Genomic DNA, 27,662 nt, shown 5'->3' on the forward strand with positions numbered 1-27,662 from the left:
TGCGCGGCGCCATTCGGTAGGCGGAGGGAGGCGGTGGGGAGGAGCCATCTTCAGAGCGGGAAGGAGGCCGGGATGACGCCCAGAGCCGCCATCTTGATTGGGGGCAGGGCATCGGAGGCGCGCGTTGGGCGCCATCTTGGGTACGGGCAAACGGGTCCCCCGCGTGCACGCTGTGCGGGCCGTGCCGCCATGTTGGGGGCGGGCAGGGGAGCCGGGTGCCGCCGCCATCCCGGGTGAGGGGTGTCCGCCCGCGGCGCCCCCCGGGACTCGCGCAGGGCTTAAAGTGCAGGAGTGTGTGTGATCGCAGTTAATGTCTTAAGGATAAAGATTACCAGAGAGTGAGAGAGATCTCGTGAGGTAAGACGTTAAACGTACCTGCCGGTCTGGGACTCAGGTACTGACTGTTGTGACAGTTTGCTGCCCAGCCCAGCTCTGTGGCCCATCAGGGGCACTTCAGTGAAGAATTAGATCGGCTTGTCTCACTCTTAATATCGATCATTGCCTGTAGGCCCCATTTGTGCAGGGATTCGTGTATATTCCAGGGATTTGGGGCTTGTCAAGCCTCAAACATTGGCTTTGCAAGTGCCACCTCTGGTGAATTTGAACCGACTGTGGTGGCTTTGTGTGAGATCCTTCTGTGGCTCCCGCAGGGTGACCAGGAAATGTGGGTCTGTCCCCATGCCCAGCCCTCGGGCACAGCTGGATCCTCCCCCCACTGCTCCATGGATGAAGCATTCTTTAAAAGCAGTATTTGCTCAGTGGGAACTCCAGTGGCAGTTGCCCATTCTCTGAGCCTCACTGGCCATAACCCACGGGGATTAATTTTCTAGCTAATTTCTTGTTCTGTCCTCAGCCAGGCTCCTCTGCCCTGCCAGCCTTTCCACACAGAGCTTTTCTGTGAATATATTTGGTAGTTTTGCCGAAGTACCTCTGCCAGTGATAACCTGTGAAACACCTACACCTGGGCTATGATACGGCTGTGTGTATGAGGGCTCAGAAAATTATTTTAAAAATGAGAGTGCAAATGAAATCCCTGGGCAGTGTTTCTAGTTTGTGTCAGGCAACTCTGGCAGGTACAGACATGCATTTTGCATTCTCGTGTCTCTCTCAAGTGCCAACTTGACACGTGAGTAGGGAAGAAAAAAATTTAGAAGTGAAGTGGTCTATTTCTCCCAAACACATGTTGCTGTGCCAGATTTTCTGGCCAGAGCCCTCATTTCTCATTTGGGGCAGTGCTCAGGGGTTTCAGTGGCCAGGATCAGACATTGCCTGCCTGCCTCACTCTGAAATGCAGGAGCTTCCCTTGGCCCTGGATCTTTCCAGGAGGTGAGAACTCTGATTCCCAAATCTTTGTGTTACTGGGCCTCCAGTTTGGCCCATATGTAGTTTACAACTGAGGAAAGGTGAGTTCTGACCTATTGCTGGAGGCATCTAAACCCATCTGAAACCACTGGCTCCTGCATATGAAAGGCTCAGCTGCTGCCTCAGATAAGAGATTTACAACTTCGATGAGGCAAAGAATGGGAAAATGATGATATTATAGATCTGCTGTAGCTGAGAGCCAGAGAGATAAAGTGATGTGATCAAAGAGAGGAATTTAGCTGCCAACACAAGCTCCCTGGCTCCCTTGAGCTGTGCCTGGTTTAAGGTGTATTTCCCATGGAGGTGTTTCTTCCATAAGTAAGGGATTAATCCCTTGATGTTAGAGGATGCTGTGGAGACAGAATCCTCTTTTTTTTTTTCAATATGGGGTATTTCTGTACCTTAAGGAAGAGTACCTTGAACACCCAACAAAGACTGAAAACATTCATTAACACTTGTCACTGATCACAGGCCAGGCCAGGGTCTGATTTTCTAGTAGCTGCTGAGTTTATGTGCAGGTATTCCAGGTGCTTTTCAGGTCTCTTTGACAGACTAAACAGGCAAATTCCACCACAGGATTCCTGATTTCCAAAGGCCTTTCCTCTGCAGGTTTGGTGTGACATGAAAGCCTCTTTAAGGTTTGTGCAAGCTCACCCTGATTTTCCACAGTTCTTGCAGAAATGATGATTGTGCAACATTTTATCAGCCATTTTCCTGCAATAAGAAGATAATTTTTTAGACAGCATCTGCTCAGGTACTATGGGACTACAAGTGACCAGTGGCACTGTTGTGGTTTTCTCTGGGCCAAAGGGGGAAATGCTTTTAAGAACAAGATTAAGCTTGATATGAAAACCCAGCAGGGAGCAGGACCAGCCCCTGTGTGTCCTTGTGTTTGTTTTGAAAAACAAACCCAGATGAAAATGACCATAGAAAAAAAAATAGGAGGGCAAAGGAAAAAAAATGAATCAGCTTCTTTTGTATGATCCTACAGCAGCGTCCCACATCCCACCCTGGTTCTGGCTCTGGTTCCTCTGGCCGGGAAGGGCTCTGGGGCACACCCAGCTTATTCCCTTTTTGAGCCCTTCCTGCATGCGTTATCTCTTGGCATTTAATTCACCAGCAGGGAAGAAAAACTCTGAAACAAAACCAACCCTTTCCTGCTTGTTCCTTTTGCATTGTTACACAGCTCCCCAGCCCATGTGGGGTCATGGGCACTTCTCTTCACAACCGTGTCCTTCACAAACGGCAAAACTCTTCCCACTCCTTCCTCTTCCAGCCAACGTTTCTGCCAGCAGTTTGAAAACCAAAAACAGGGGCCCAGTTCATGAACCCAAACGCTGGGGCACGCTGGATACTGCTGCCAGTGAATTGTTTTCCTGGAAGTTCCTCTCCTGCTCTTCCACCGGGCAGCACTGACAGAACAAGAGGACACAGTCTCGAGCTACGTCAGGGAAGGTTCAGGTTGGATATTAGGAAAAAAATTTTCACTGAAAGAATAATAAAATACTGGAATTGTCTTCCTAGGGAGGTGGTGGAATCACCATCTATGGATATGTTTAAAAAAAGACTGGACTTGGCATTTGGTGCTATGGTCTAGTTGTGGTGCTAGGGCATAGGCTGGACTTGATGATCTTAGAGGTCTCTTCCAACCTCATTATTCTGTGATTCTGTGATTATTCCCAGCAAGGCCCTAAAGCAGGGAAGTCTCACAGGTAACTGTGCTACCACTGAATCCCAAAGAAACCAGGGAGTGTCTCCAATCCTTCTGCTTCTCTCTGTGGCTTTTATTTATTTCCAACCCCTCTCAGCGAACACGGCGGTTTTATTTCAAAGCCTATTGGCAGCTTCAGCAGCATCTCATGGTGCCAGAACATTCTTCAGTGCATCGTTCATGATGCCACATCACCGCTCTGGGAATGGTTAGTGCAGGGTGGGCGGAGGGAGCACAATCCCTGCAGGGTTTGTCAGCCCAGCAGACACTCCAGCTCTGACCCACAGCCTCCCCTCTTCCTGCCTGAGAGAAGGGACCAGGAGAGGGACCCAAAGTGCCTCTGCAGCTGTGGTGCTTGGAGGAGCAGGGGTGGGAGAGCTGTGTTAATTCAGCATCTGGGAGAGGTGCAGCTCATACCTGCACACACGTGGCTTTCCGAGCAGGACACAGCATGAATGAGGGGAGTGTTTCTTCCATTGATCCATGAGAGTTTGGCAGCGTGGAGTACTATCAAAGAGTGTTCTGACTGGTAGTTGATAAATAAATGGGTTTGGAATTGAGCTTAATGTGCTGTCAGTAATAAAAAGAAGTGTTCTTGGAGACTGATTTTTTTACAAGGGCCTGGACAAAGGGGAATGACTCTGTGATTCTGTGATTCCTAACCTGTGAATTTGCTCCCTGAGCGGGGTGTCTGTGACAGCTCTGCCACCACAGCAGCGTGAGGCCTCCTGTGCAGGCCAAGAGCTGAGCAGGTGAGAAATGCTCTGCAAGGCAGGAGAACTGTACCTGGGCATTGTTTGTGTTGCCCTTGCACACCCTGAGTCCCCCTTCTACAGCTGTGGGTATTTCATGCTGCAAGCACCAACATGAACTTCGAATCTGAAGTAGAATCACAAGAGCTCACATTTTACATCTTTCCTGCTTTTTAATCCACGACACAAGAGACTTCTCTATATTTCTCCATGTTATTTCAGCACTTCCCTGTCCCCACGGCTCCTCCCGATGCTCTGGGGTGACTCATTTCCTGTGCAGGACGAAGCAGCCATTTCCTGCCTGTTCAACACAGCAGTTTTTTCCCTCCTAGTTGGGGTTGGAGTGCTGAAGATTAGGCTATGGTTTGATGAATCTCTTGATTAATCTGTGGCCTGATTATACCCCCCTGCAACTCATCCCAGAGCTGCTTCTCTTCCCCAGAAGTCACCTGGCAGCGCCTGTGGCTCATGGCTGCCGCTGCTCTCCTGGGCCCCAGGGTCCATGATTTGGACTCTCACATTAAATTCATCACTCTTAACAGTGATCACTCTAACCAGCTCTAACAGTGCCATCCTTCCAGTTACTTCAAACCAGATTTTCTCTTCATTCAACCCATTTCAGCTCATAATAAACAAGATTTTAAAAAAGCACCACAAGGCAAAGCCACTGATCTCACAGCACAGATCAAAGCCAGAAATTTTGATTTATCCCTTAAGTGCTACCAAAGTTTCTATTGTCATTTGAGAAATCCAGATAAAACCTCTGTTTGTGTTAGATACGAGCTATCAGAAGGCTGGGTTGGTTCCTGTATTGATTCTGTGCCCATCATTCCAGTTCTTCTCTCCAACCTGTGCTCCTAATTTCCCGAGCCACTTCTTATTCCCATCCCATGCTGTGGCTAACTTGTGCACAGCTCTTGGAGCTCAGACATTGCCTGGCCATTGGAATGCCAGCTTGAGGTGTCCCAGCACTTTCAGCAGCTTTTTACTACTGGATTTTCAATTATTCTTTTAATCTTATGGGAAACCTTGGACTCATCAGCCTGCTATAGACCTTGAATATTGGGGGAGGCTGCCCTAGAGTCTGAATGGAGCACATGTGGAGGGCTGATGCCTGAATAATTCATACCTCTAATGATTTATTCATGCCCAAAGCTGGATACCTCCCTGTGACTTTCCATTATCTCAAAGAGAAGGCGGGTTCCGATTCCATTCCACTGTCCCCAGCCTGGTGCCAGCTCCAGAGCTGGGACTGACATCTCTGCTCAGCACAGTCAACTCCTGCCCTTCAGTGCCACAGCCGTGGCCCCTGACACCCAAACTGAAATGCAGGGACAGGTCCTTAAAACATTTTTCAGAAAGGACAGTGAGCGAGCAAGCAGGTAAAGCTCTTTTCCACAGATACACAAGGAAAGTGAGACCCTGAGGTCATGAAGGTTGCATGACAAAAGGTCACTTTCTGAGCATGGAAAGCAGACAGGCCCTGACTTGGTGATGTGACACCATCGAGCTGAGCTCACGCTCCACCAGAAATTGCCATGTTTTCCACTGTAAAGTTACAGATTCTGACACAGTTGATGCCACATTGCAGGATGCTTTTCTGCCCTTCCAGAAACCTTGCAGGAAAGCCTGGGCGAAGAGAGCAGTGGCTCAGGCTCATCTTTCCTGCCTCCTGTGTGCTCTCAGAAAATACCATCAGAAGAGGTTTACAGGGCCATGCTCTGAGTTCCTGACCTGGGCGAGGATTCTGCAAGACATTCAAATTCCGTCTGTCTAGAAAGGCTGAAAGATGATCCCGTGTTTCAGAGAGTCTCCAGACCCCCAGGCAGCGCTGCTCCTCACTGTCTGGTGTGAAATTTCCTAATTGTTTAACCTGGAATCCTGACTTTTTTTTTTTTTTGTCCTTGAAATAGGCTCTGCATCAGCATAATTAAAAATGTCAAAGAGTCTTCAGAGCCTCTCCAAGTTGCTAAAAATGAATGTGAATTTCCTCCCTGCAGCCTCACTCCGTCTCTCCCTTGCTCTGGCCTCAGCTTTTCCGAGTGCCTGGTTCCAGCCCCTCAGCATAGTTTGCATTCCACTGCCAAGAATGAACATTTATTTATACAAACAACCCTTCTTCCAAGCACATCTCCTCCTATCCCAGGGCAGGGAAGTAAACGCCATTGCTCGTCTGTCCATAGCTCCAGCTCTGCATTTCCTTCTTGCTTTAGTCAGGGGTTTGTTTGCAGGGAGAGCTGAGTGCCATTCTGTTGCTTCCCTGTGCCCAGCAATGGCCTGAGAAGCTCCTTCCCTTCCTCCCAATGATTTGGTTTTGTGATCATTTCAAGGATAATGCCAATTTCCTGCTCAGCCTCTCGAGGGGGCTCACTGGCTCAGCAACAATTTCCAGAGCTGGGACCTGGGGGGCTCTGCAGGACTTTGAGAGTACTCAGCCCCCAGATCTGCTTCTCTCCCAGAACACTGTAACTGGTGTTCCCAGTCTGAGCCACTGTGCTGTACTGGGTCTCCCAGCAGTGCAGGTGGAGCTCAGAGGGAAGTGGAGCAGCAGCTCCCAGAGGAGCAGGGCTGAGGGGAGGCAGGTGCAGCTCATGCATTATTGCTGCAGCGTCTCCATCGCTCACCTGCCAGGCTCCGTGATTGTTCCTGAAACCTTAGCTCTGCCCCTCTGTCCACAGGTGTCTCCTGTTGCATCTGCCATTCAAATGGATATGGCACAGATGCCAGATGATTCCAGACAGGAGAATGTCACAGTCTGAGCACAGGTCATTTAAATGAAAAAGGGCCCTGACAGAGAGGCACCTGCAGAGCATCTAGGGATGCTCCCTCCCTCCGGTGTGGAGCCTGCCTGCTGCTTGCTCCCTGCTCTGAACACAGGATTTTACAGGTAGAAATTGCAGCAACATTTGGAGAGATGTCCACAGTATAAAGGGAGGTGTGTGTGTGTCCCCAGAGCACACAAATTGCACAGGTGTGTGTGCCCCCACCTCAGGCACATGGATCACACAGGTGTGTACAGCCCATGTGTTCCTCCATGTTTGTGCCTGCAGTCCCTAATCTCTGCTGTGGTTCCCCTGGAGCTGAGGGGGGCATGAGAGGCTCCAAAGGCAGAGGGAACAAGAGGACAGGAGGGATTGCCCAAATCCTGCTCCCCCCCTCCAACAAATCCTGTATTTTGGTGGCACACATGGCAGCTCAGGAGCCTCAGCTGTGCAGCTTGTTTCCACACTGAGTCAAGAACAAAGATGTCCAAACACAGCCAGCTCAGAGAGGATGGGGACAGCCATGCTCTGTGTCCAGGGAGGATGGGGACAGCCATGCTCTGTGTCCAGAGAGGATGAGGACAGCCATGCTCTGTGCCCGCCCGTGAGCCCCATTGTCATCCCCGCCAAGATCGACATCATTTCCCCAGGGCTGCAGCTCTATTAAACACAAAGCTTCAAATTATTTCCTCCTTGGATCAAAGATGTGTTTGTTCCAGTGGCACTTAAGTTTAAAAGGCAGTGCTGGGGATGAATGAAACCTTCCCAGAGGCAGCTGCTGAGGCTCAACTGGTTTGTCAGTGCTGTGGTTATGCTGTGGGCATCTCGTGGTGGCCAGCCCATATGTTCCTGAAGGATGTTGTGCAGTGGAACAGCTCAGGGAAGCCTTGCTCTATGGCTAAGAGGCTTTTACTGTCATGGTGTGGAGGTTTGCTCATGCTTCAGATGGTGAAAGTGTTCAGGAGTCTCACATTCTGATTCCAGACTCCAAGCCAAAGCACTCTGGATCAAACTGGGTGCAAGTGTGTGAAGACACACATTGGCAGAACCATGGAATTGGTGGTTTGATTGTAGCCTGGGATTTGGGTGAGCAACCTGCTCCCTGGATGCTGTGTCCTGGTCTGGATTGTACAGCAGATGCTCCCTGTGACAGACAGGAGGTGAAGGAAGCCCTCTGGAGTATGAAATGAAGCATTAAAAGAACATGAAGGCAGGAACATGCAGCATGTGAAGTCAGGGGGAACTGAGAACACTGGTGATGCCAAAGGAACAAAAGAAACTCAATATCCTTTAGAAGTTTTAATATTTAATTGGTGAGCTCTCTGATACCAGGGCAGTGAGTATGGCAGGCAATGACAGGGGCCCGTGCAGGGGGTGTCTGTCTCATGGGGCCCCAGCATCCCCAAAATACAGGCACAGGGGTTCCTTGTGGGCAGAGCCATCAGTTCTGTGTGCAGCTCCCTGCTCTGCACCACAGCACTGAATTCCTGTTTTTGGGTAAAACCAGCATCACCACAGCCCAGAAGAGACTCCCACTGCCTGGCAGCAGGTCTGGAAGTTGGGGATATATTACTCCTGTGCAGGTACTGCCTGCTCCTCAAATCAGAGGAGCATTTCCATGAGCTCACTCACTCTGCCTGTGGAGCTATGTTCCCTCCAGAGGGGCAGTTCAGCTACATTTTCTTATTTGAAGGTCAGGGCTCAAAAGTACACGATAATACTTTATTTATTGAGAAAAGACTTTGTTCCATAGTGCAAGATGACAAGTTCCTTCTGCAGGTGGAAGTCAGTCCTCAGAATCCTTCCCTCAGGAACACTTTCAGCTGAGAACTCCAGATCCAAACCACCCATTGGCTCTGGTTTCTCTGGAATCTGTGGAGTGGAGTTGATTGTTTTGCTCCTCCTCACGCTCTGGGCAGGGGTTAGGGCTGCAGCTCTCCTGGATCCAAGGCCAAGTGTGTGTTTCTTGTCCAAAGGATCATCCAGCTGTGGGGTTTTTATCCCTAAGGCTCAGCTCTCCTCTCGAGGAGTGGGGGACAGCAATGGGGAGCCACTTTCCAGGTCCTGCCAGTCCTGGCTGCTGCCCCAGGTGGCCACTCAGAGCCCAACAAAGCTGAGGGCTCTCAGCTCTCAGGGCAGGGAGCTTTGCTCGTGGCCTCCATCCCATCCCAGGGATTGGCAGGTTTCTCTGAGTTCCCTTTGCTAACAAACACCTGTCTCCCCTCTCTCTTAGGCTGCCCTGTGCCCTGGATGAGATCCTGTCCTTGGGCAGTGCTGTGCTCTGTGGGAGGCTGCCTGCCTGACCTTGGAGCAGGTAAAGGAGACAGGGGCATGTCAAAACAATGACAGAGTAGAAAATTGAGCAGGAGCCAAGGCTCCAAAGGTGTGAGCCTCTAAGTCTCACAGATGGCATCACCAAGGATCATAAACTAATACATTGGCCTGTGACCAAAATCCAACATCAGGGGGATGTTGAACTAGGGGCTCCTTTTGTGCTCCCCATGCCAGAGATCCAGCAGGGACTGGAACAAGCCATCCCACAGCCAGGGAGCTTCCCCTTCCCTGCAAAGTACTTTGTTATCAACACTGGTACCAACAGTGTTTTTTCCTGCCTCCAGGAGCCATTTCCCATCACGTCCCAGCAAACCTCTGTAAACACTTGGGGTGCAGAAGCAAACGTGAGCATTTGCCTGGTGCTGGTGACAGAGTCTTGCACCCCAGGCTGAGTCACCTCAATTTCAGAGGCTTTAGACAGGGCTAGGATGGAGCTGAGGTGTCAGTCACTAAAGATGGTTTGTATTGCAAAAGAAGTAGGTTACCATGTCCCATTGTGAACAATTACATCTAATTACAAGTCACAATAATTTATTTAATAACAAATTGCTGCCACACTCCAGCTGGGACGTGCTGGGGGAACACGTGAGCTCTGGTCTGTGGGCAGGTGGGACAGCAGGGGAGAGGGTCTGGCTCAGCTCACAGAGGGGCAAATTTTACCCCAAAACTGGGGTAAAACTCTGTGTGCTGTGTCCTGTTCCCAGCAGTGCTGTGTGGGTTTGGATTGGCTTGGATTGGTTCGGTTCAGTTTAGCAGATACTTGACGAAACACCTCGTGTCATACGATGATTTTAGTTAAACTTTAAAAGGCTGCTCAGAAATGTAAAAAACCGCAATAAACTTCCTGACAATGAAATGAAGCAGGATTTGCGCCCTCCCTCGCCAGCCCCAGCTGCTCGCTTTGGCTGTTTGGTACCGGTGGAGCAGCACCGACCGAGCCCGGCCCGGGGACTCGCTTCTCCCGGCCCCGCCGCACCGGTTCGGGCTGTGCCTGCGGTTCCCGGCAGGAACCGAGCACCGGGGGCTGAGCACCGGGGGCTGAGCGCCCCCTGCCGGTACCGGGGCCGAGCGCCCTCCGCCGCTACCGGAGCCGAGCTCCCCCTGCCGGTACCGGGGCCGAGCTCCCCCTGCCGGTACCGGGCGGCTCCGGCCAAGGGGAGCGGGAACAAAAGGGTTCCCGTTCCACGTCGTTCCCGGGTGATTCGCGCTCAAACGCGGCAGTGCCGGAGGGACCAAAGATGCTCGTGTAGCGGAAGGTACCGGAGCCACCCGGTGCCCACTCGGTGACAAACCGAGAGCAGCGGGTGAAGCAGCGATGCTCCTGCACGGGCCGCCAGCAGCAGCTCGTGGTCAGGGTGAGGGGACTGTGTCACACGAACAGAGCGGGGGACATGTCGATCCCCATGGCTGGGATGTGCTGGTAACGTCTGGGTGCTTATCTGCCACAATTTGCACTTGGAATGGAGGGGCCAGTCAGCCAGCTGTCCCCAGGGCACTGGCACAGGTGTGGGGTGCCCCCAGACTCCACCTTGACACCGTGTCAGTGACGCTGCAGCATTTCCTGCCCAGGTCACAGATTTGGCCATCACTGATTGCAGCTTTCCAGCTTCCTCCTGGGAAATACAACGTGAGCGCCTATTAATAGAAGTTCATGGTTTCCAATATATTTTTTCCTTGACTCAGGCTGGTTTGGTGGCTGATCCCTGTTGGTGGCCCATGCAGTGTCATGCCAGCTGCCTGTGGCTTTTATTAGTATTTTTCAGAGGCCTTGATTTAGTGCTCATAGTTGCATCCCAGGCCAGAGGCTCTGGAACGCAGCCCCTCAGGAGCAGAGATAATTAGAACTCAGGGAAAAAGTGGTGTCCGAGTCTTTGAACAAAAAAGGTCTTGTTTAAGGAATGTGGTGCTGGAGGCCAGGGTTTGCCAGCAGGGTCTGTCTCCAGCTTGGAACTGGTGCCTGCAGTCAGATCCTGCCCCCCACAGACACTCCGGGTGGGATTTTCTGGGAGCATCTCTCAAAATGGAGGCATGGTGCCCTGTAGCAAGTACAGGATGTATCCTGGAAATTGTATTTCTGCAAACAGGGCAGGAGGGGCTGGTGGAAGGATGTGGGGAAGTGGGAAGAGAGCTGAAGAGGTTCAGAAGATTCTTGTGCAGGGCGGATGAGGAGGGAAACAAACAAAGCAGAGAACAGGAAAACCGATGTGTTAGGAAATGATGGATCCATCCCCCAGGCTCCTGCTAAGGAGGGTGGGACAAGCTCCATGATTTCTGGCAGCCATGAGCTGCAGCTGCTCCACTCAGCTCCTGTCCTGCAGCCAGATGTGTTTGAGTGCAGCTTCAGCCCTTCCTTCCTTGACACAGCCCCAGCAGTGCCTCTATGCTCTGGCAATGCCCCACACGTGTGTTTGGGGACTGTCCCACGTCTCCTCACCTCCAGGGAAGGTTTCCCAAGGGAGTGGGGAAGGGGGCAGGAGTCAAGTTAAAGCACTGCTGTTCTGTATCCTGTTGTTTTCCTACCAGGATTGTTGCAGTTTCCTGCACTGTCTTATCTGGAGCAGGGAAGTCAGTGCTCTCCAGTCCTCTGGCTCTGTGCGTGTCCCGGGTTCTAATCTGCAAAACAGGCGTTGGAGCCCGTGAGAGGCACCAGCCAGGGCTGTCACAGGGCAGCAGGACAAGGACAGAGGGGGCAAAGGGCTTTTAGTGCCTCCAAATGAGTGTCTTTATGTAGTGTTCCTGTTTGCACAAGGCTGTGGCTGTTTCACGGGTTCAGTCCTGAGCACACCTGGGAGGGGGAGAGAGGAAGATCCCAGTGGTGACATTCTCAGGTCACTCTGTGTCTGACAGACCTTACAGGAGGATAAATCTCAGAAAGTGCTGAGCTTGCTTCTCCGCCCACCAAGGACTCAAAGGACACACATAAAGTCTTAAAACCGAAAAAAGCATTTCCGTGTTTCAGTCAGCCCAAAGTTCAGTCTCCCCTGAAGTGCTGGAGACTCTTGTGAAATTACCTGGCCACATTTTCTGGAATACAGAGGTAAAATCAGCACCCACAGCACTGAGGTCTGGAAAACTGTGCAGAGCTGGGCCTGAGAAAGCCAACCCTTGTAGATTAAAAAAAACCCCAAAAATCAAAAACAAAAAAAGAAAGTAAAAAACCAACCAACCAACCAAACAGCAAAACCAAACTTTTTTTTTTTTTTTTCATGAGGGAGCCTGAATTCACCTAACTGTAGGTTTTAGCAGTAGATGGAATTCCCTATGGGTTAAAAAAAACTAAAATCCTTTACTGTACAGCTCTGGAATGTCCTGTTTTCCTGCAGAAAGGTGTGGGTCCTGTACACAGTGTCCATTATCAGATGGGAGCCTCTCCTAGAAAGAGGATTAACCCACAACATCACTCCCAGCCACACAGACACTGAACCAGGCACAAGGCTCCAAAACAAACCTCAGCCCCAAACTCTTAAGGCCAGACCCTTCCCCACAGGGGTCCCAGGGTTGCTGAAAACAGGTAAAAACTGTGGCAATGATCAAGATGGATTTTTATCATTCCAAGGGAAGACACATATGCCAGTTCAGCCTTTGGGGGAAGGACAGTGGTCATTTTTCTCACTCAGCTGTGACTGTGAATCCAGACTGATTCCACTTGCCATTCCTTTGAGGGAATCTCAGCTGCTGGAAGTCTGAGGGCCACAGCAGCCTCAGGGGTCTGTAGCTAAGCACCAGAGCCAGTGCTGGGAACTAAAAAACAGGAGAAAAAAAAAGGCTTTTCTTTCAAAGGGATCAGGAAGAGGAAGACATGTGCCTGGAGATAAGGAAAGATAAAAGCATTCCATTTGCAGAGGCCTGTGATAGGGATCAAGATGTTCATCTGCCAAGTCAGGAATTTTGTGGCCCTATGACCATGCGGAGCTTCCGTTCCTGTTACCTTTTCCCACACTGACTGAAGGCACCAGATTGTTGGCATGGAAGTTCCTTTGACTCTGTCTTAATGGCTCAGCCCTTGTGGGGAATTGCACAGGCTGAACTTGAAGATAAAACACTCTTTTACTTCAGGAGGGAAAATTATTTTTCCCCAAGTTCAGCTTTTAGGGGCTCAGTGGGAGCAGGCTGTGAACTCCCTGGCCTGGGAGGTGGGAACAGGTCAGACCCTCTGGGGAGAGCTTGGGCAGAGCCTGTGAGGGGTCAGGGCAGCTGAAATGGCCACTGGAGATGACTCCCTGCCCGGTTTGCTGGATTGAGCAGGAGTGAGCTCACAGGAACAGTAGATCCCATACAAGGCCTTGATTAACATCAGAAGCTCAGATTGCATTTGCTGCTTCCAAAAAGGCTTTTATTGTCTGATTTTTTTGTTAAAGCAGCAGCAGCAGATTTCAGTTAAAAAATCTCAGTAAATCCCGTCTTTGCACATTGCACGTGCTGGCACGTGCAATAGCCAAGCATTTGAGCTAAAATTATCTGTGCTATCATTAGGAAGGAGCATATGGATTGATGGAACCTAAGTGCAGAAAGGAGCTGTGTGCTGTGCTGCAGGCTCACCCCAAAGAGAGCAGTTCCTGTGCCTCCTGATCAGCTGGCACCTGCGAGAGGTGTGACCTGTTCTCTTTGGACAGGAGAGCCAGTGTGTTGGGCACCAAAAGCACTGGACACCCAGGGCACTGGGCACTGAGGGCACTGGGCACAGCACTGCCACGGGGCCAGCACTCACAGCCATTCCTGCCCCTGTGCTGCTGGCTTCACCCTCAGCCAGCACCCTCAATTTGCACCTCAGCCAGCCTTCATCCTCACCCTCTGACTACCAAATCCTGAGATGAATCCCTGGGGACAAGCACCGTGTTCATGGATTGCAGAGCAGCCCTACAGCTGTCAGCTGGGATGGGATTGTCCTGTGTTGCCCAGCTCTCTGGGAGAGCAGGAGCCCCAGGGTTGGAGCTCCTGTGCCTGCTCAGGTGTGCTCAGGGGTGCTCATCTGTGCTCATCTGTGCTCAGGTGTGCTCACAGACCACCAGCCAGGGCCTGTTCTCCCCAAGAGCTGTGTTCCGTGTAGGCCAGAACTGCTCAAAAGAACCACTTTACACAAGGTTCCTGTGTCTAGCATTTTCAGCCTTGCCTCTTTTGCCATCACTGATTGCAAAGCTTTTAATTAATCATGGACTGAGATGCCAGTGTGCAGTGTCAGTGATGGCTCCTGGGCTGCCGTGGTGCTGAGGGCATGCTACATGTTCCCTGTGACACAGAAACAGGGATGACTTCCAGGCTGCTGCATGGAGCCTTCCAAACAGAAGGGAGAGCTTCAGATTTAGTCTCTAATATAACTACGAGTTGCATGTGCAAGTCCTTCATTTGGGAAACTGCCTCTTGTTACTGTTTGCAAAGTCAGAGAATGTCAGGCTGAACCAGTCTCACTATTCCTTTTTCTCTCCCTGCAGTTCAGCACTTGGAGACACAGAGGCTGCCAGCCCCAGAGCGCTGAAGGAATGGCTTGCAGAGTTCAGTTTGTAAAATTCTATTTTCAGTGTTTATATTTAGTTTCCGTTTCGTTGGTGTTGCAGAGGCTGATCCTGCAAATATTTACCCCAGTCAGGTTTTGTGTGTACAGCTCCTGGGAGTGCAGTAGGAGCTCAGCCCAGGGAGGGCACAGGCCTGCAGTGAGCTGAGCGTGGAGAAATTCAGTTGCATCTTCTGGTCAGGGCTTTGTTTATATGTATATATACACACTTATCCATGTATAGAGCACACACCTGTGATGATCCTTTCAGTTTCTGAGAGAGAAAGGCCATTCAAAGCATCACTCACTGATCCCCACCTGAGAGAAGGCTCAGTGAGACAGAAATCAGCAGCATGGTGAGTGTTCTGTTATGTAATAAATGATAGCACAGACAAGAAAGAAAGAATAAATTGATTTTTAAAAGGAGTCCTGAGATGAGATTGCTGGTCTACAATTATTGCACTGTTGGGGAGGGACACAAACAGCCCCAGGACTGCTCTTGTCTGCACATCCTCTCTCACTCACGTTCTCTCCAACACCTTTACAGAGCGAGAGCAGCAGTGACAGAAGGCGCAGCAGTACCGGTTCCCTTCACACAGATCTCTCCAACCTTGTGATCTGGGCACACACTCATGGGACCATATGCAACCAGATCCCAGCCCTGGAATTTATGCAGAACACAGATCACATGAACATTGACAACGCTGTGCTGTGGATGTGCAGAGCTGGACATGCCTATCACTGGCACTGTGGGGAGTCACACAACAGAGGTGAAGAAGTGACTGAGGCTGCAGAAAGGAGAAAGAGGCTCCTGTCTCCTGAGTCTTCGGCAAGGGAATCCAGCTTTGAGGAAAAGAGGCTCAAGCTGACCCCATCACCTTTTGAGATGGATCAAAGAGATTCTGAGAGCACAGAGCCATGTGGCAGATCCCAAGAGGTCACTGAGCAGAAGGCTGACAGTGCCTACACAATGAATAACGAGCCCAAGGGGAATCAAAATACCAGGAAACCCAAAACATCATCCTCTGCAGCACAGCACCACTTCTCCATGTCTGGTAGTAGAGTCCAGACTGGCGAACAGGATGTGAAGTCCGAAAGTGACAAAGATACAGAGATCCTCATCTCTGATGAAGAGCAGTGTGAGGCAAATGAAGACAACCGAGGAGACAGAATCAGCCCGGGTGTTTCGGAGCCATCTGCTGAGGAGTTGCAGATGCAGCACAGCCAGAAGATGGCATTGCACCAGCCAACAGCCTCCCAAAAAGCTGCCTTTGCCCCCACAGCAAAGCCACCTGTAGCCTGTGCCTACATTCTGCAGACTCCTGTCAGCGACTCAGAGGACCTGAGCAGGAACATCCTGAGGCTGGCTCCTTCCACTGCTGCAGGGCCCACAGCTGAAACTTCCAGAGCAAGGAGCCTCCCAGGGTCAGCAGCACCAAGGGTATGTTTAAAACCCCTTCCTATCCCCAGCACTGAAGCCAAGGCCCAGCTTGAATCACAGCCCTCAGTGATATTCTTTGAGCTCCAAACCACTGCTGCTGTTCAGCAACTCCAGCTGAGCCCTCCAGAGCGTGGCACACCAGGCTCCAGTGAGAGCAGTGCTGAGAATGTGGGTGGGAACAGTGAGACATCAGAATCTGGGCAGACACCTTGTTCTTCAGCCTTCTGGAGTCCAGAGAGCCATCCACCTGCAGCCTCAAATGGAGGTAAGACAGTGTGGAGTTCTGTGCCTGCAGGGGTGTGGGGGTGTTCCATTAATCTCTTTCCTAAAATATCCAAGGAGGGTGAGTTCACATCACTGCCAAGATCTGTACTGCAGAATTTAAGTAAATATCTTGGATTTGGAGCACTCCTGTTTCTGCTCAAGGGGACTACAAAGCTCCCGCCTAAAGGAATTGGTACCCCTGTAGGGAATGCCCTTCTCTGGGGTACCCAAAGGTATTCTTGGCTGTGTCCCAGCCCCAATAATCTCAATTTGAATACTTTGGTCTTCCATTTTACCCAGCACCCACACACAGTATGTTGGCCGTATTTGAGAGAGTCTCTGTGAAAAACTGGAGCTAGAACGGGGAACTCAGGTCTCAAGAGGAAGAAACAAGAGGAAGTAACACAGAGAAATTGTGGCCAAAGCTCTGGCTGCACCAAGGCCAGTGGCAAAACCTCCCAGCACTGGCAGTGGCAGCAAAGTGTCAGTCCTGCGTAGGAAATGCAGGACTCCACACATTGCTTTAGTCCTCTCAAGAATGGAGGTTTCTGTTTGTGCTGTCCTGCAGCACAGGGGCCTGGGCATGTCCTTGCAAAGGGCAGGGGTTGCTGAGGCAGCATTTGGGGTCTGCCTGGGATGTGCTTACAGCACCAGTGCTGGTCCTGAAAAGGCTTAGGGATTGTTCCTTGTGGAGCCATAACCACACAAACTGCCACAGTTGGGGTTTGGGAGCAGTATTTTACTATTTTCATAACTGACATCATGTGTCATGTGAAGGGACTGGGAATTCTTCTGGGAGTGTCTGTAGTAGCTGTTTCTGCCAAGGTAACTGGCTCATGGCTCAGAGGAGGCCTCAGCATTATTGATTCATGAGCTGTTCCTCTCTGCACCTGGAGCAGTCAGTACAAAACAGGCCAAAACCCCAAACCAGTGGGACAGCCATCAGTCTTTCAGGATGACAGCTAAGCCTGTAAAAAAGAACCTGGTGCAAAAAAGGGAATCTCTAGGTGTTGGCTCATGAGCCCTTTTCCATCACCCCATCCTCAGCCCTGGACGAGTCACAGGCGAGCAGATGGAGCTTTCCAGCAATCCAAAGAATTAATTTCTCATGCTACATCGAACTAGGTAGATGTGGTATTGCCATGGCAACTTGAAAGAGAGTCCAACTGGAATCCCGGCAATCCTTTAAACAAAATCATAGTACACTTTTACTCACCTGTTTGTTCTCCCTCACCATGCACCCCAACTTTTGGTTCATGCTGTTACTTCACAGTGAAAGGGAAATTTCCCTGTATGGCAGTGAGCAGGGCCAGCTGCCAAGGGAGAGGGAACACAAAGGAGCTAAACTTTCCCTGGAGATCTGGGCACTGCTGCCTTGTAGAGAACACAAATATGACCCAAAGTTCTAGGGGAAGGGGTTTGGGAGAGTCCTGTCCTCTCTGAAGGCAGGTGGACACTATTCTGTATCTTTTGTGTTTTACTGATCTTTGTGGATTCTTCCTGTCTACAAAGCTGTGTCTTGTCTTTTAGATATGCTGAAGAAGCAGGAGAAAAAGAAAACCTCTACCACTGGAGACATAAAAGTGTTTGAAGAGTGGCTGAAGTTGCACCACCCCTCCGAGACGCGCAAGATCCACACACTGCCTCCTGCAGACCTCGACCACTACCTGGTCTCGTTCTTCAGCTCTGCCAAGAAACACAATGGCGTGGATTTTTCTGCCAGTTCCTTAAGCTTGTTCCGGTGCAACATCAACCGCTACCTCCGGGACCACAACTACCAGTACAACATGGTGAGAGCTCCAGAGTTCAGGGCCTCTCAGGAAGCCTATAAATTTCAGCAGTGTTACCTGCTTCAAAAGAAGGAGGAAAAGTGGAAGGTTGTGGAGAACCTGACAGATGAAGATGTGGAAAACCTTCTTAAGAAGGGAATTTTAAGCAAGACAGACCCTCAGGGCTTGCTGCACATCATGTTCACCAACCTCATTAGGGGGTTTGGGGCAAACACCCACTGCCAGGCCTACCAGCTGTACTGGGGACAGGTGGTGCTGAGGAAGACCAAAGGTGAGGTGGAGTACTTGGAGTGGAAGGATGATCTGAGTCCCAGGGCAAACGAAGGGAAGCTAAGCCCACGGCTCTTTGCCAAGCCTGAGGATCCAGAGAGCTGCCCGGTCGCCAGTTACAAGGAGTATGCCAGGAAGAGGCCACCAGGCATGCTGGATGACCACCACCCTCTTTACCTGTCTCCCAAGTCACTGTACTCCGTCTGGGACAAAGTGTGGTACAGCAGGAAGGCACTGTCAAGAGGCAAAATTGATAAGATCTTGGAAGTTATTACCCTGGAAGTCAGAGGAGCCGTAAGGAATACCAAGGAATAAGGGTGTCCCTTCGGCTTTGCCCCTTCAACCACTCCAAGGCTGCTCTGAAACACAATCCTACTGCAATATTTGGTGTAGGTTGAGAACACTGAAGGTGCCTACAGATCTACAGTGCCTTGGCTTTCAGGGAAGTTCCTTTGTTGTTGTTTCTGTTACTGGAATTGATAATTCAATGAGTCAATGAGAGTCTTCAGTTTCACATTTGCCAAACGAGTTAATGTTCTACCACATGGTCAATGCTGTTAGAAAACACCACTGCTGATTCGGAGAGGGCTTGGGGACGGCAGAGCCTGGCCAGGAGCATCAGCTGCACCCACAGATTGAGGCTGACACCCCACACAGCTCAGGCTGGGGCACAGACCTGCAGGGAAGGATGAGCAACATGCGAGGAGAGCGATGACACTGCCAATCCCAACCTCTGAGGCTTCTGACAAGGTTCAGGTCATTTCCCTTAGGGAAAGATTTGTAGATTGAAGGAGTTGTGGCTGTTTTAAGAAGTTATTTAAAGTGTCTGACAATGTTGAAAGGTTTTATGGTAAGTGGTTTCCCTGGAGTGCAAAACACAACTCCACAAAGGCACCGGGAGGTGTCCTCAGCTCTGCTCAACTGCCCCACCACTGTTTAATGCCTGTTACAGCTGGGTCAGGTTTTTGGTTGCATTGTTGGCGGAGCCAAATAAAAGAACCTTTAATTCAGTCCTGTCTGTCTGTGTCTGAACAGCAGGTGATGCTTTCCTGGAACACTGGTGTATTCCCTATTGTGCTCAGTCTCCCCTGCTCCCAGCCCCGTGGCACAGAGCTTTGGGCCCTCTGAAGCCCTGTGAGCCATTCCCATGGTGTCAAACAAAGCCTTGGGGGTCAAGCTCTTTGCCCCAGTTGGTCCCATTCAACTAATTGAATATCAAGAAGTAACTTAAGGACGTTTGAAGAGACATAAACCAGACAAACTCCTCAGGTGCTGGAGGTTGTCTGCCGCCTCCTCTTGTGCTTTGGAGCACCGGTGGCATCATCATGACACCACGACTGAGCAGCTGTCCCGAGGGTCCCGCCGGTCCCGGTGACCCAGCCGTGGTCACACCTCTGGTCCCCGCTTCCCTCAGCCCCACACTGCCCCGGCTCGGGCTCCTTCCTCCGGGTTGCCGTCGGTTCGGCCCAGCCCAGGGCTCGGGAAGAGCCGGTGGCACCGTCTGCCCGCTCTGTCCTGTCACAGCACCGGGGCACCTCCATGGGGCTCCACCGGGAAACCCCCGGTCAGCACCCGCCGAGCGGGACGGGGTCCGCACCGGGAACCCCCCAGCGCTGGCGGAGCAGGGCCCGGGTCTCAGAGGGCTCAGTACTGGGACCCCGGTCAGCGCTTGTAGAGTGGGGCCGGTACCGGGGTCCCGGCGGGTCCATACCGGGCTCTCGGCGAGTCTGTACCGGACCCCGGTCAGCTCTTGTGGATATGTCGGTACCGGGGTCCCGGTGGGCCCGTACTGGACCCCGGTCAGCGCTTGCAGATTGGGGCCGGTACCGGGGTCCCGGTGGGTCCGTACCAGCCCCCGGTCAGCTCTTGTGGATATGTCGGTACTGGGGTCCCGGCGGGCTCGTATCGGGGTCTCACTGGATCTATACCGGATCCCGGTCAGCGCTTCCAGAGTGGAGTCGGTACTGGGGTCCCGGCGGGCCCGTACCGGACCCCGGTCAGCTCTTGCGGATGGGCCGGTACCGGGGTCCCGGCGGGCCCGTACCGGACCCCGGTCAGCTCTTGTGGATATGTCGGTACCGGGGTCCCGGTGGGCCCGTACCAGACCCCGGTCAGCGCTTGCAGATTTGGGCCGGTACCGGGGTCCCGGCGGGCCCGTACCAGACCCCGGTCAGCTCTCACGGAGGGGCCGGTACCGGGGTCCCGGCGGGCCCGTACCGGAGCCGGCGGGCGCTGCCCGGGAGCCCCCTAGCGGGGCCGGGCGCACGGGCACGGGCGGCAGCGCGGTTGGGGTCGGACGGGACTTTCAAGCCCACCCGGTGCCGCCCCCGCCCCGCGCAGGGACTCCTCCCACCGGCCCCGGGTGCTCCGAGGCCCGCCCGGTGGGACCCCGGTGCTCCCCCGGCCGCAGCCCCCGGAAGGCTCCAGCCCCAGCCCCGCACCCCAACCACGGGGACTCTTCTGAAACACCAGAGCAAAAAGTGGAGCAGGTGGACAAAACAGGCCTGGAAGACCGAGGGAGTATAACAACTCTTTAATAAATTAGCAAAATAAACAGCATTTATATATTTTTTTATATACCATTGCTGCATCTCCACGGATCAGAGGAGTTAAACCAATGTTGATTCCCAATCCCACGGCAACACTGATCCAGAGGCCTCAGTTCAGGTACCCCCAAGGCAATGCTCAGCCTAGCGGTACTTAAAAACTTAAAACCACAGAGAAATAAAACAGCTTTTTCATAAGCCTGAGACACAGCTCTCCAGGGGCAAAGTGAATTATCGGGTGATTTCACCTGGCTGGCTCCAGGCGGAAATGATTAAAAAGATACTGATCCAATTTTTTCCCTCTTAAGAAAAAAAAGTGTTCCTCCACCCCACAGGGAGGAGGAGGAAGGAGCCGATCTATTGCATGGGAGGATTATCAGTTTAACAATAAACCAGATTGATTTGCAGGGTTCACATCTCTGATTGTTGTGATGGCCAAGGGTGGAACTGATCGAGTATTTAGGTCATGCATCAGCTGGCTGTGATCAGGGCCAGCCCCCAGCCCGGGGGTCCCTCAGTCCTCATCCCGGACATACTGCCCGGCCTCCCAGCGCTGGGCCATGACGCTCTTGTGGCGAAACACTCGGGTGCTTTCCACCACCTGCAGAGACCAGAACATGCAGGATCTTTAGAAAGAAGAGACTTTCATAATGATCTGCTTTGCAGAGCTGCCCTGCCTCCCCCCACCATCTCCCCAGCCTGTTTTGCCTGACTCAGTGTCCACCCAGGTGGTCCCCGTGGCGGCCAGGACTGTCCTGTCCACCCCTGTCCATCCCACAACCCTCCAGGAGTGAGGGGAGGTGTCAGGGCAGCCCCTGATTTCGTGAAGGGTTTTACCTCTGTGTTGACCTTGTCAACGGGTTCGATGCCTGCGTACTGTGGAAAGAGGAAAACACGATTAGATAATGGCAGCCTGGCAGGGGAATACCCAGAGGCTGCTGGCTCTGGCTCCCAGCTGCGGCACAGGAGAGGCAAGGGAAGGCAGCACATGCAGCCAAGCCCTCCCTGGGGTTGGGGGAACATCCCAGGCCAGGATCCCCGCAGGAGGAAGCTGCTGCTCCTCTCCAGTCCCACCCAGTGCTGGCAGTTCTGGACAGCAGGCACTGCCTGGGGGGCTCACATGGCCCCTTGATGGTGCCACCACTGCTGGATCTCCCACCGAGCTGGGCAGATGGATCTTCAGCTCCAGGTGGGAGTCAGGAACAGCCACCAGTATTCCCCCAGGCTCAAGCCCCCCAACTGGGCACAAGCAGGGTGGGCATGTTCACCTTTCCATCCTCCTTCACCCTCCTCCTCCGCTCCTCGAAGGGGCTGGAACGCGACGAGTCAGGGGTGAGGGTCTCTGCACTGCCCTGGGAGGAACTGGTCACTCTCAGCGGGGTGAAGGAGGAGATCAGCCCCAGGATCCCCGTCTGGTGGGAGGCAGGAGAGGAGGCAGGAGACTCGGACGCTGAGTAGTTGCCACTGGCACCTGAGGCAGCTTTGAGAGAAAGAGCATTGGGGGGGGGTGACCTCAGTTCCACTCCCAGGGGGTGGAGACCCACAGGAGTGTCAGGCCCCTGCCCCAAAGATGCCTCCATAGCAGGTCCAGCAGGTTTGGTCATAGCCGGGACCTCATGCCTGGGGCCCAGCCAGGGACTGCAGGAACAAGGGGTAAAACGCATTAGCTGGGCCCTTCCAGCCCCGTTTGCTGCTGTAACGTGACACAAGCTCATGGAGACCTGAGCAGCTCTGGAATCCTGCAGAGCCTCTTCCCCCTCAGCAGCAGTTCTGCTGACTCCAGTGTGCTGGTATCAAGTTCTCCCAGGACAACTTGCTACCAGCACACAGGGATCCTTACAGCCATCCCACCAAACCATTTCTCTGCACTCTGTCCCTCTGCTCCCTTACCAGAGCTGTGCCGAGAGCGGGAGCCCTCCTGGGGAGCAGCATTGCTGTAGGTGTCCCTCAGCCGCCGCCGCTGCTGCTGGAGCTCCTCTTCCCTCTGCAGATCACTGCGGATCTCCTCCTCGATCAGCGCCGATGTCTGCGGCTTCCAGGTGCGCAGGCGGTACTGCTCCTCCCGGCCGTCCTCCCTCCGCAGCGGGCTCTGTGTCCCCATGTCCTCCACGAAGGACACCTTGGGCTTCCAGAAGGAGAGCTTCAAGTACTCTCTGGGCAGGACAGCAGTGCTGGCGGGGCTCAGGGTGGAGCTGGGAGGCTTTCCTCCCCAGGAATCCTCGCTCCCCCATTTGCTGGCGCTGGCGGAAGCGTGCTGGGACACCAAGGGCTGCTCCCGGCTCCTCTCGCTGGCGGCGAAGCGCGGCTGGGACAGCTGGAAGTGGGCGATGCTCGCTGTGTAGATGCTTCTCCCAGCCCTGGTGTCTTCTGCGGGGCTGGGGCTCGAAGGCTGCTCCACCACAAACTCTTTAACCCAGCTCCTCCTCTCCTCTGTCCACTTCAGGGGAGTGGGCTTCTGGGGGGGGGCTTCCTCCTGCTCGAACACCCTCCTGCGCTCCTCCAGCTCCTGCTGCGTCCCCCGGTCATACGCCCCCAGCAGCCTCCCCTGCCTCTTCAGATCTTCCTCGCGCTTCGTTTCCTGTTCAATTTCCCTCTGGACGTAAAGGGAAGCGCGGCCTCTGTCCTTCCCTTTCCTGCCTGGGCCGGGAGACATGTGAATGTTGAGGACGGGCTTGGTCTGGATCTCCACCAGCTCGCTGCTGGAGGTCAGCCGCTGGATCCCCCTTTCCTTCCAGAGGTTCTCCTCCCTTTCCATGGCCATGCGGATCTCCCGCTCGATGGGTGTCTCGTTGTTGACCGTTGTCTCCTTGCCCAGCCCATTGCTGCTGGCCCTCAGATCCACACTGGGGGTCTCGTTGGAGGTGCTTCCATCGCTGGCATAGCCCGCAGTGGCTTCGTTATACATCTCACCCAAGCCAGAGTCCAGGTCTTCTCTGGACCATGCTTTGGTCAGGATGGATGTCTTCCCGGTGGGATGTGACCTTTCTGTGTGAGCTTTTCTGGGAGCATAAACCTCCTCTTTCTCAGGTGTCTTGTATGAGGACACACCATCAATCTTGTAAACGCTCTTGTCTGTCCTGCTCTGGCTTGATGCACCGGCACTGCCGTAGCCTCTCGTACCCTTTGTGGCCAAATCAGGGCTGTACCACTCTTCTCTGGAGACTTTTGTCACTGATTCTGGCCTTGGGGACATGGCCTGCTGCCCTGGGCTGAAAAATGAGCCTGGGCTGGTCTTCTCCAGCATCAGGAACTGCTGCCGAGCCGCAGAGAAGTTGATCTGCTCCGTGTCAATACTCTCAGGGTCAACGGGCGTTGCAGCCCTGCCTGGGGAAGGTTTGTCAAACCAGATGGCAAAGCTGGTGGGGACACTGCCCGTGTGCCTGTCTTCACCTTGGCTGCCCATGCCCATGCTGATGGAGCCCAGCTCATCCATGGAGCTCCACCTCTCCGCGATGGTGGAGCTTTTCCTCATCGCCTGGCTGCGGATGACCTCTTTCCTCTCATCTTCGAGCTCCCTGGCTTTCTCAGGTGTGATGTTGGGTGGAGGGACCCTGTACAGGTCTTGCTCCTCATCATCATAGAGCTTTGAGGGTTTCCTCTCACCCTTGTAAGCCCGGAGGTCGTACAGGCTTCCTGATCTCACCACCTCTAGCTTGGACTCCCTGTCTGGGGATGGAGTCCAGACATCTCTTCCACCCTCCAGGAAATATGATGGTGACTGGGACCTCCTCTTCCAGCTGTAGCCATTTTCCACCCTCTGGGTGCTGTGCTCAGCAGAGCCAAACACATCATCATCGCTGCTGGCCCTCAGGTCTGCCAGCGAGTCGTGCCTGTGCGAGGCCTGTGGCAGCTGGAACACGAGGTGCCTGGTGACTCTGTCCATCTCCTGCCAAGAGTCACTCCTGTGCCAACCTCGTCCCAGACAGGGGCCACTGCTCAGCTTTGAGGTCACCCTCAGAGTCCGAGTTCAGCAGAGGCCAAGGGTCTCGACCTGGCTGGCCCTGCAAGCAGGAAGGGAGAGCAGCCATTAGGAGCAGCAGGAGGAGCAGAGGTTGAGGTGCAGCCCCTCTCCCAGCCTGGTCCCACTGCCCTCGGTGTGGGACAGAAGTCCCCAGCAGCCTGCCCCATGTGGGACAGGAGCAGCCAGAGCACAAAGCACCATTCCCAGCAGGAACCGCCACAGAGCCCAGAAATCCACCCCACCTCTGTCCTGCAGCCTGGCCGGGCTCTGAGGGAGCACAGCCAAACCCTCCCGGGCAGCCAGAGCTGCCTGCACCGCCAAGGGCAGCGAGACCTCAGCCACAAGCTCCTGGTGACACCACGTCCAGCTGGGCACCGCTGGGGCACCGACAGCCTCGGCCTCTCCACGTGCACAGGGCAGGGAGGCAGTGCCAGTGCCCGTGCCACTCCTGCATGGAACATCTCCTTGTGCCATTTACAGAAAGGAACCTCCGAACAGCCCAGCTCTAGAAACAGTGGGGTCATAAAAACAGTTTCATGGCTCATAAAACGAGGGGACTTTAACCCCCTGGCACACAGGGCAGGAGTGAACAGCCCCAACCTCGGGGTGAATCCTCCAGAGCCGCCTGGAACAGCAATGCCAGACAGGGAGGGGCAGCACAGGTGGGTCCCTGGTGAGAAAGCAGCTGCCACCCCATGGCAGATGCCATTCCTGGCTCCAGAATGGTGACACACACGTCACCTGCAGACAAGCTGGAGCCAGCACCACGTCCTGTGCCGCTATTTGCCGAGATTCAGCCACGGCTTTGCCGTCACCTGTCACTCCTGTGAGCCCGAGCAGGTCAGGGTGTGTCACCACTGGGCACTGCTCCTGGGCACTCACGGCTTCCTGGTAATGTGCAGCAAAATTGGAGCAAGGCCACGGTGACAGCAGGGGCAGCCCAGAGCCTGGGGCCACGTCCTGGCAGCAGAGGTTGGGATGAGGCTGCCCAGGTGGAGGCAGGTGCCCGGAGTTCCCTGGAGCATCCTGGCTCATCCTCAGGATGATGGGCACTCTGTGCCTGCAGCGCCTCTGGTGACCCCCAGCCCTCCCGGGACGCACCATCCTCCCACAAAGCAAAAGTGGGGCTGGGGCAGGAGCTTTTAAACCTTTCCTGGGGCAGGAGCACGTCACTCTCATGAGCTGGGACGTCCTGGCCAGCCCCAGGCCATGCTCACCGCTGCCCAGCCCTGTGCCCAGCCCTGTGCCCAGCCTCTCTTCCTGAAGCTGTGCCCAGCTGAAATTACCTTTTAATTCCCCTGCTGTGATTCACTCTTGCTCTTTTATTGTCCCCAGTGACAAGGATAATGAAAACCGGCTGCCCACGCCTCTTACCATGTTTGGGAGGATGAAATCCCGGCTGGAAGGGGACCCCCTCAGCGGGGAGCGCTGGCAGCCGGCACAGGGGGGGACAGGGACACAGAAAGCAGCTGGGCTGTTATCAGAGTTCCCTGCCGGCTCCACGCAAGAGGAACAGCCCCTCCCAGAGCTGCACCCAAAACATTTCCCCTCCCTCAGCTCCGTCTGGGGCTGTGGGGCTGCAGGGCCTCGGGGCTCCTGGGTTTGCCTCCCCCATGCTGGGCTGCCCCCGGCCCAGCCAAGCGCCGTGGGAAGTGCTGGGCAGAGCAGATGGCATTGCCACCAGTCTGTCCTGGGACCCCCACCATAAGGAGACATCTGGGGCACCTTCCAGGGCCTCCCCATCTTGGGGGTTCTGCACAGAGCTGCAGCGCACCCACCCTGTGCCCACCCTGAGCCGAGGGCTGCCCCAGACCAGCTGATGCCCACCAACATCCCAGCATGTGTCCCGTGTCCCAGAGGTGCCCTGCCCACCCCAGACAGCGCCAGCCCTCACTGCACACCCTCACTGCCACCCTCCCTGCGTGGGCACCGCTCCCTCCAAGGCTGGGGGGACACAGGGTGCCCCCCATGCTGCCCTCAGCCCCGAGCACGCTGCACTTACTGTCCATGGAGCGGGCAGGGCAGGGGTCCCCATGCTCCGGGGAGGGCACACGGGGCTCCCAGCTGAGCTGTGCTGCCGGGGCGTGCCCGGGGCGGCAGCAGGGGGGTGTGGGGGGTGCAGGAGGGTGGCTGCAAGGTTCTGATAAGCTCAGCAGCAGGCGGCTGGGCGGAATTCCAAGAACCACCTTGGGCTCAGGGTGCTCTCCCCGAATTCCTGTGCTGCAGCTGGTCCCGTGCCCGGGGGGCTGCCCTTGGACCCCATCTGTGGGACTCACTGATGCACCAAAGTGCCAACACAGCCGAGTGGCAATGCAGCAACGTGCCTCAAGCCACATGGTGGTGTGGCCATGCAGCACAGACCTTGCTGCAGCACTTTCTGCCCCTCCGTGGGTGGCACTGAGGAGGCCTGAGGCCTCAGCCAGAACCTGCATGTCCAGTTGTCCCCCCATGGAAGGACGTGGCAGAGGAGGGGGTGGCAGAGGAGCCCTGAGGCAGGAGCAGCCCGGGCTCTCCTGTCACACCCAGTGTTTGCCCAGGCCCTCGCTGCCACAGCAGCCCTGGCACTGCTGCTCCCAGCTCCTCGCAGCAGGGCGCTCCCTCCTTCCCTGGGGGCACGCCACCTGCTCTGGGTCGCTGTGGCCTCTGCCAGGATGAAGGCAGAGCTGTGGCACAGCGTCCTTGGTGCTGGATCTAGCTGGATCCCAGCCGAGCGGGCGACATCGCCAGTGCCCAGAGCCGCCCTCCCTCCATGGCCAGGCGGGCAATGCCGTGCCAGGGAGCTGTGGACATCCCTGTCCCCATCCTCTCTGCCCCCACTGAAGCCCACTCCTGCCAGGAAGGCCCTCCCAGCCCTGCTGCTGCCCCAGCACGGTGCTGGTGTCAGACCCAGCCCGGCTCGCCCCAGCTGCGGGTGCTGGGGGGTCCCACTTACCCCTCAGTGCCCCCGTTCCCGCTGGGGCTGGCACTGCCTGGCCTGGGGA

At 54.2% G+C, this 27,662-nt stretch overlaps 2 protein-coding genes across 4 annotated transcripts; one reads left to right on the top strand and one right to left on the bottom strand.

The window, feature by feature from the left end:
• The first annotated feature begins 129 nt into the window (after positions 1-129).
• Positions 130-19,184, top strand: LOC115490872 (uncharacterized). 2 transcript variants are annotated; one of them, XM_030256964.4, is made up of 5 exons: positions 130-357; positions 8,821-8,901; positions 14,351-14,410; positions 14,957-16,115; positions 17,645-19,184. In XM_030256964.4, the coding sequence occupies exons 3-5, from the start codon at positions 14,399-14,401 to the stop codon at positions 18,487-18,489; spliced, it is 2,016 nt and encodes a 671-aa protein (XP_030112824.4). In that variant the 5' UTR covers positions 130-357; positions 8,821-8,901; positions 14,351-14,398; the 3' UTR covers positions 18,490-19,184. The 2 variants fall into 2 exon arrangements, with proteins under 2 accessions (XP_030112824.4, XP_072775549.1); XM_072919448.1 differs by having other exon boundaries at positions 131-357; positions 14,351-14,415.
• A 1,507-nt stretch (positions 19,185-20,691) lies between these two features.
• Positions 20,692-26,791, bottom strand: MISP (mitotic spindle positioning). 2 transcript variants are annotated; one of them, XM_004174599.5, is made up of 5 exons: positions 26,684-26,791; positions 22,611-24,721; positions 21,989-22,200; positions 21,558-21,596; positions 20,692-21,321 (listed from the first exon to the last, which is right to left on the bottom strand). In XM_004174599.5, exons 2-5 carry the CDS (start codon positions 24,601-24,603, stop codon positions 21,235-21,237), a joined length of 2,331 nt encoding a protein of 776 aa, XP_004174647.4. In that variant the 5' UTR covers positions 24,604-24,721; positions 26,684-26,791; the 3' UTR covers positions 20,692-21,234. The 2 variants fall into 2 exon arrangements, with proteins under 2 accessions (XP_004174647.4, XP_041566871.2); XM_041710937.2 differs by lacking the exon at positions 26,684-26,791 and adding an exon at positions 26,056-26,554.
• Positions 26,792-27,662: the final 871 nt, after the last annotated feature.

Source organism: Taeniopygia guttata, chromosome 28 (assembly GCF_048771995.1).
Source record: "Taeniopygia guttata chromosome 28, bTaeGut7.mat, whole genome shotgun sequence".
In the NCBI taxonomy this organism is placed as follows: Eukaryota; Metazoa; Chordata; class Aves; order Passeriformes; family Estrildidae; genus Taeniopygia; species Taeniopygia guttata.

Excerpts from the sequence above, each read along its gene's own strand:
- LOC115490872 (XM_030256964.4), top strand. Across the intron at positions 16,116-17,644 it reads ACCTGCAGCCTCAAATGGAG|ATATGCTGAAGAAGCAGGAG; the intron begins GTAAGACAGTGT and ends CTTGTCTTTTAG.
- MISP (XM_004174599.5), bottom strand. The coding sequence starts at position 24,603 with ATGGACAGAGTCACCAGGCACCTCGTGTTCCAGCTGCCACAGGCCTCG. Across the intron at positions 22,201-22,610 it reads CCGCTCTCGGCACAGCTCTG|CTGCCTCAGGTGCCAGTGGC; the intron begins GTAAGGGAGCAG and ends TTTCTCTCAAAG. Across the intron at positions 21,597-21,988 it reads GGGTGAAGGAGGATGGAAAG|TACGCAGGCATCGAACCCGT; the intron begins GTGAACATGCCC and ends CTCTTTCCACAG.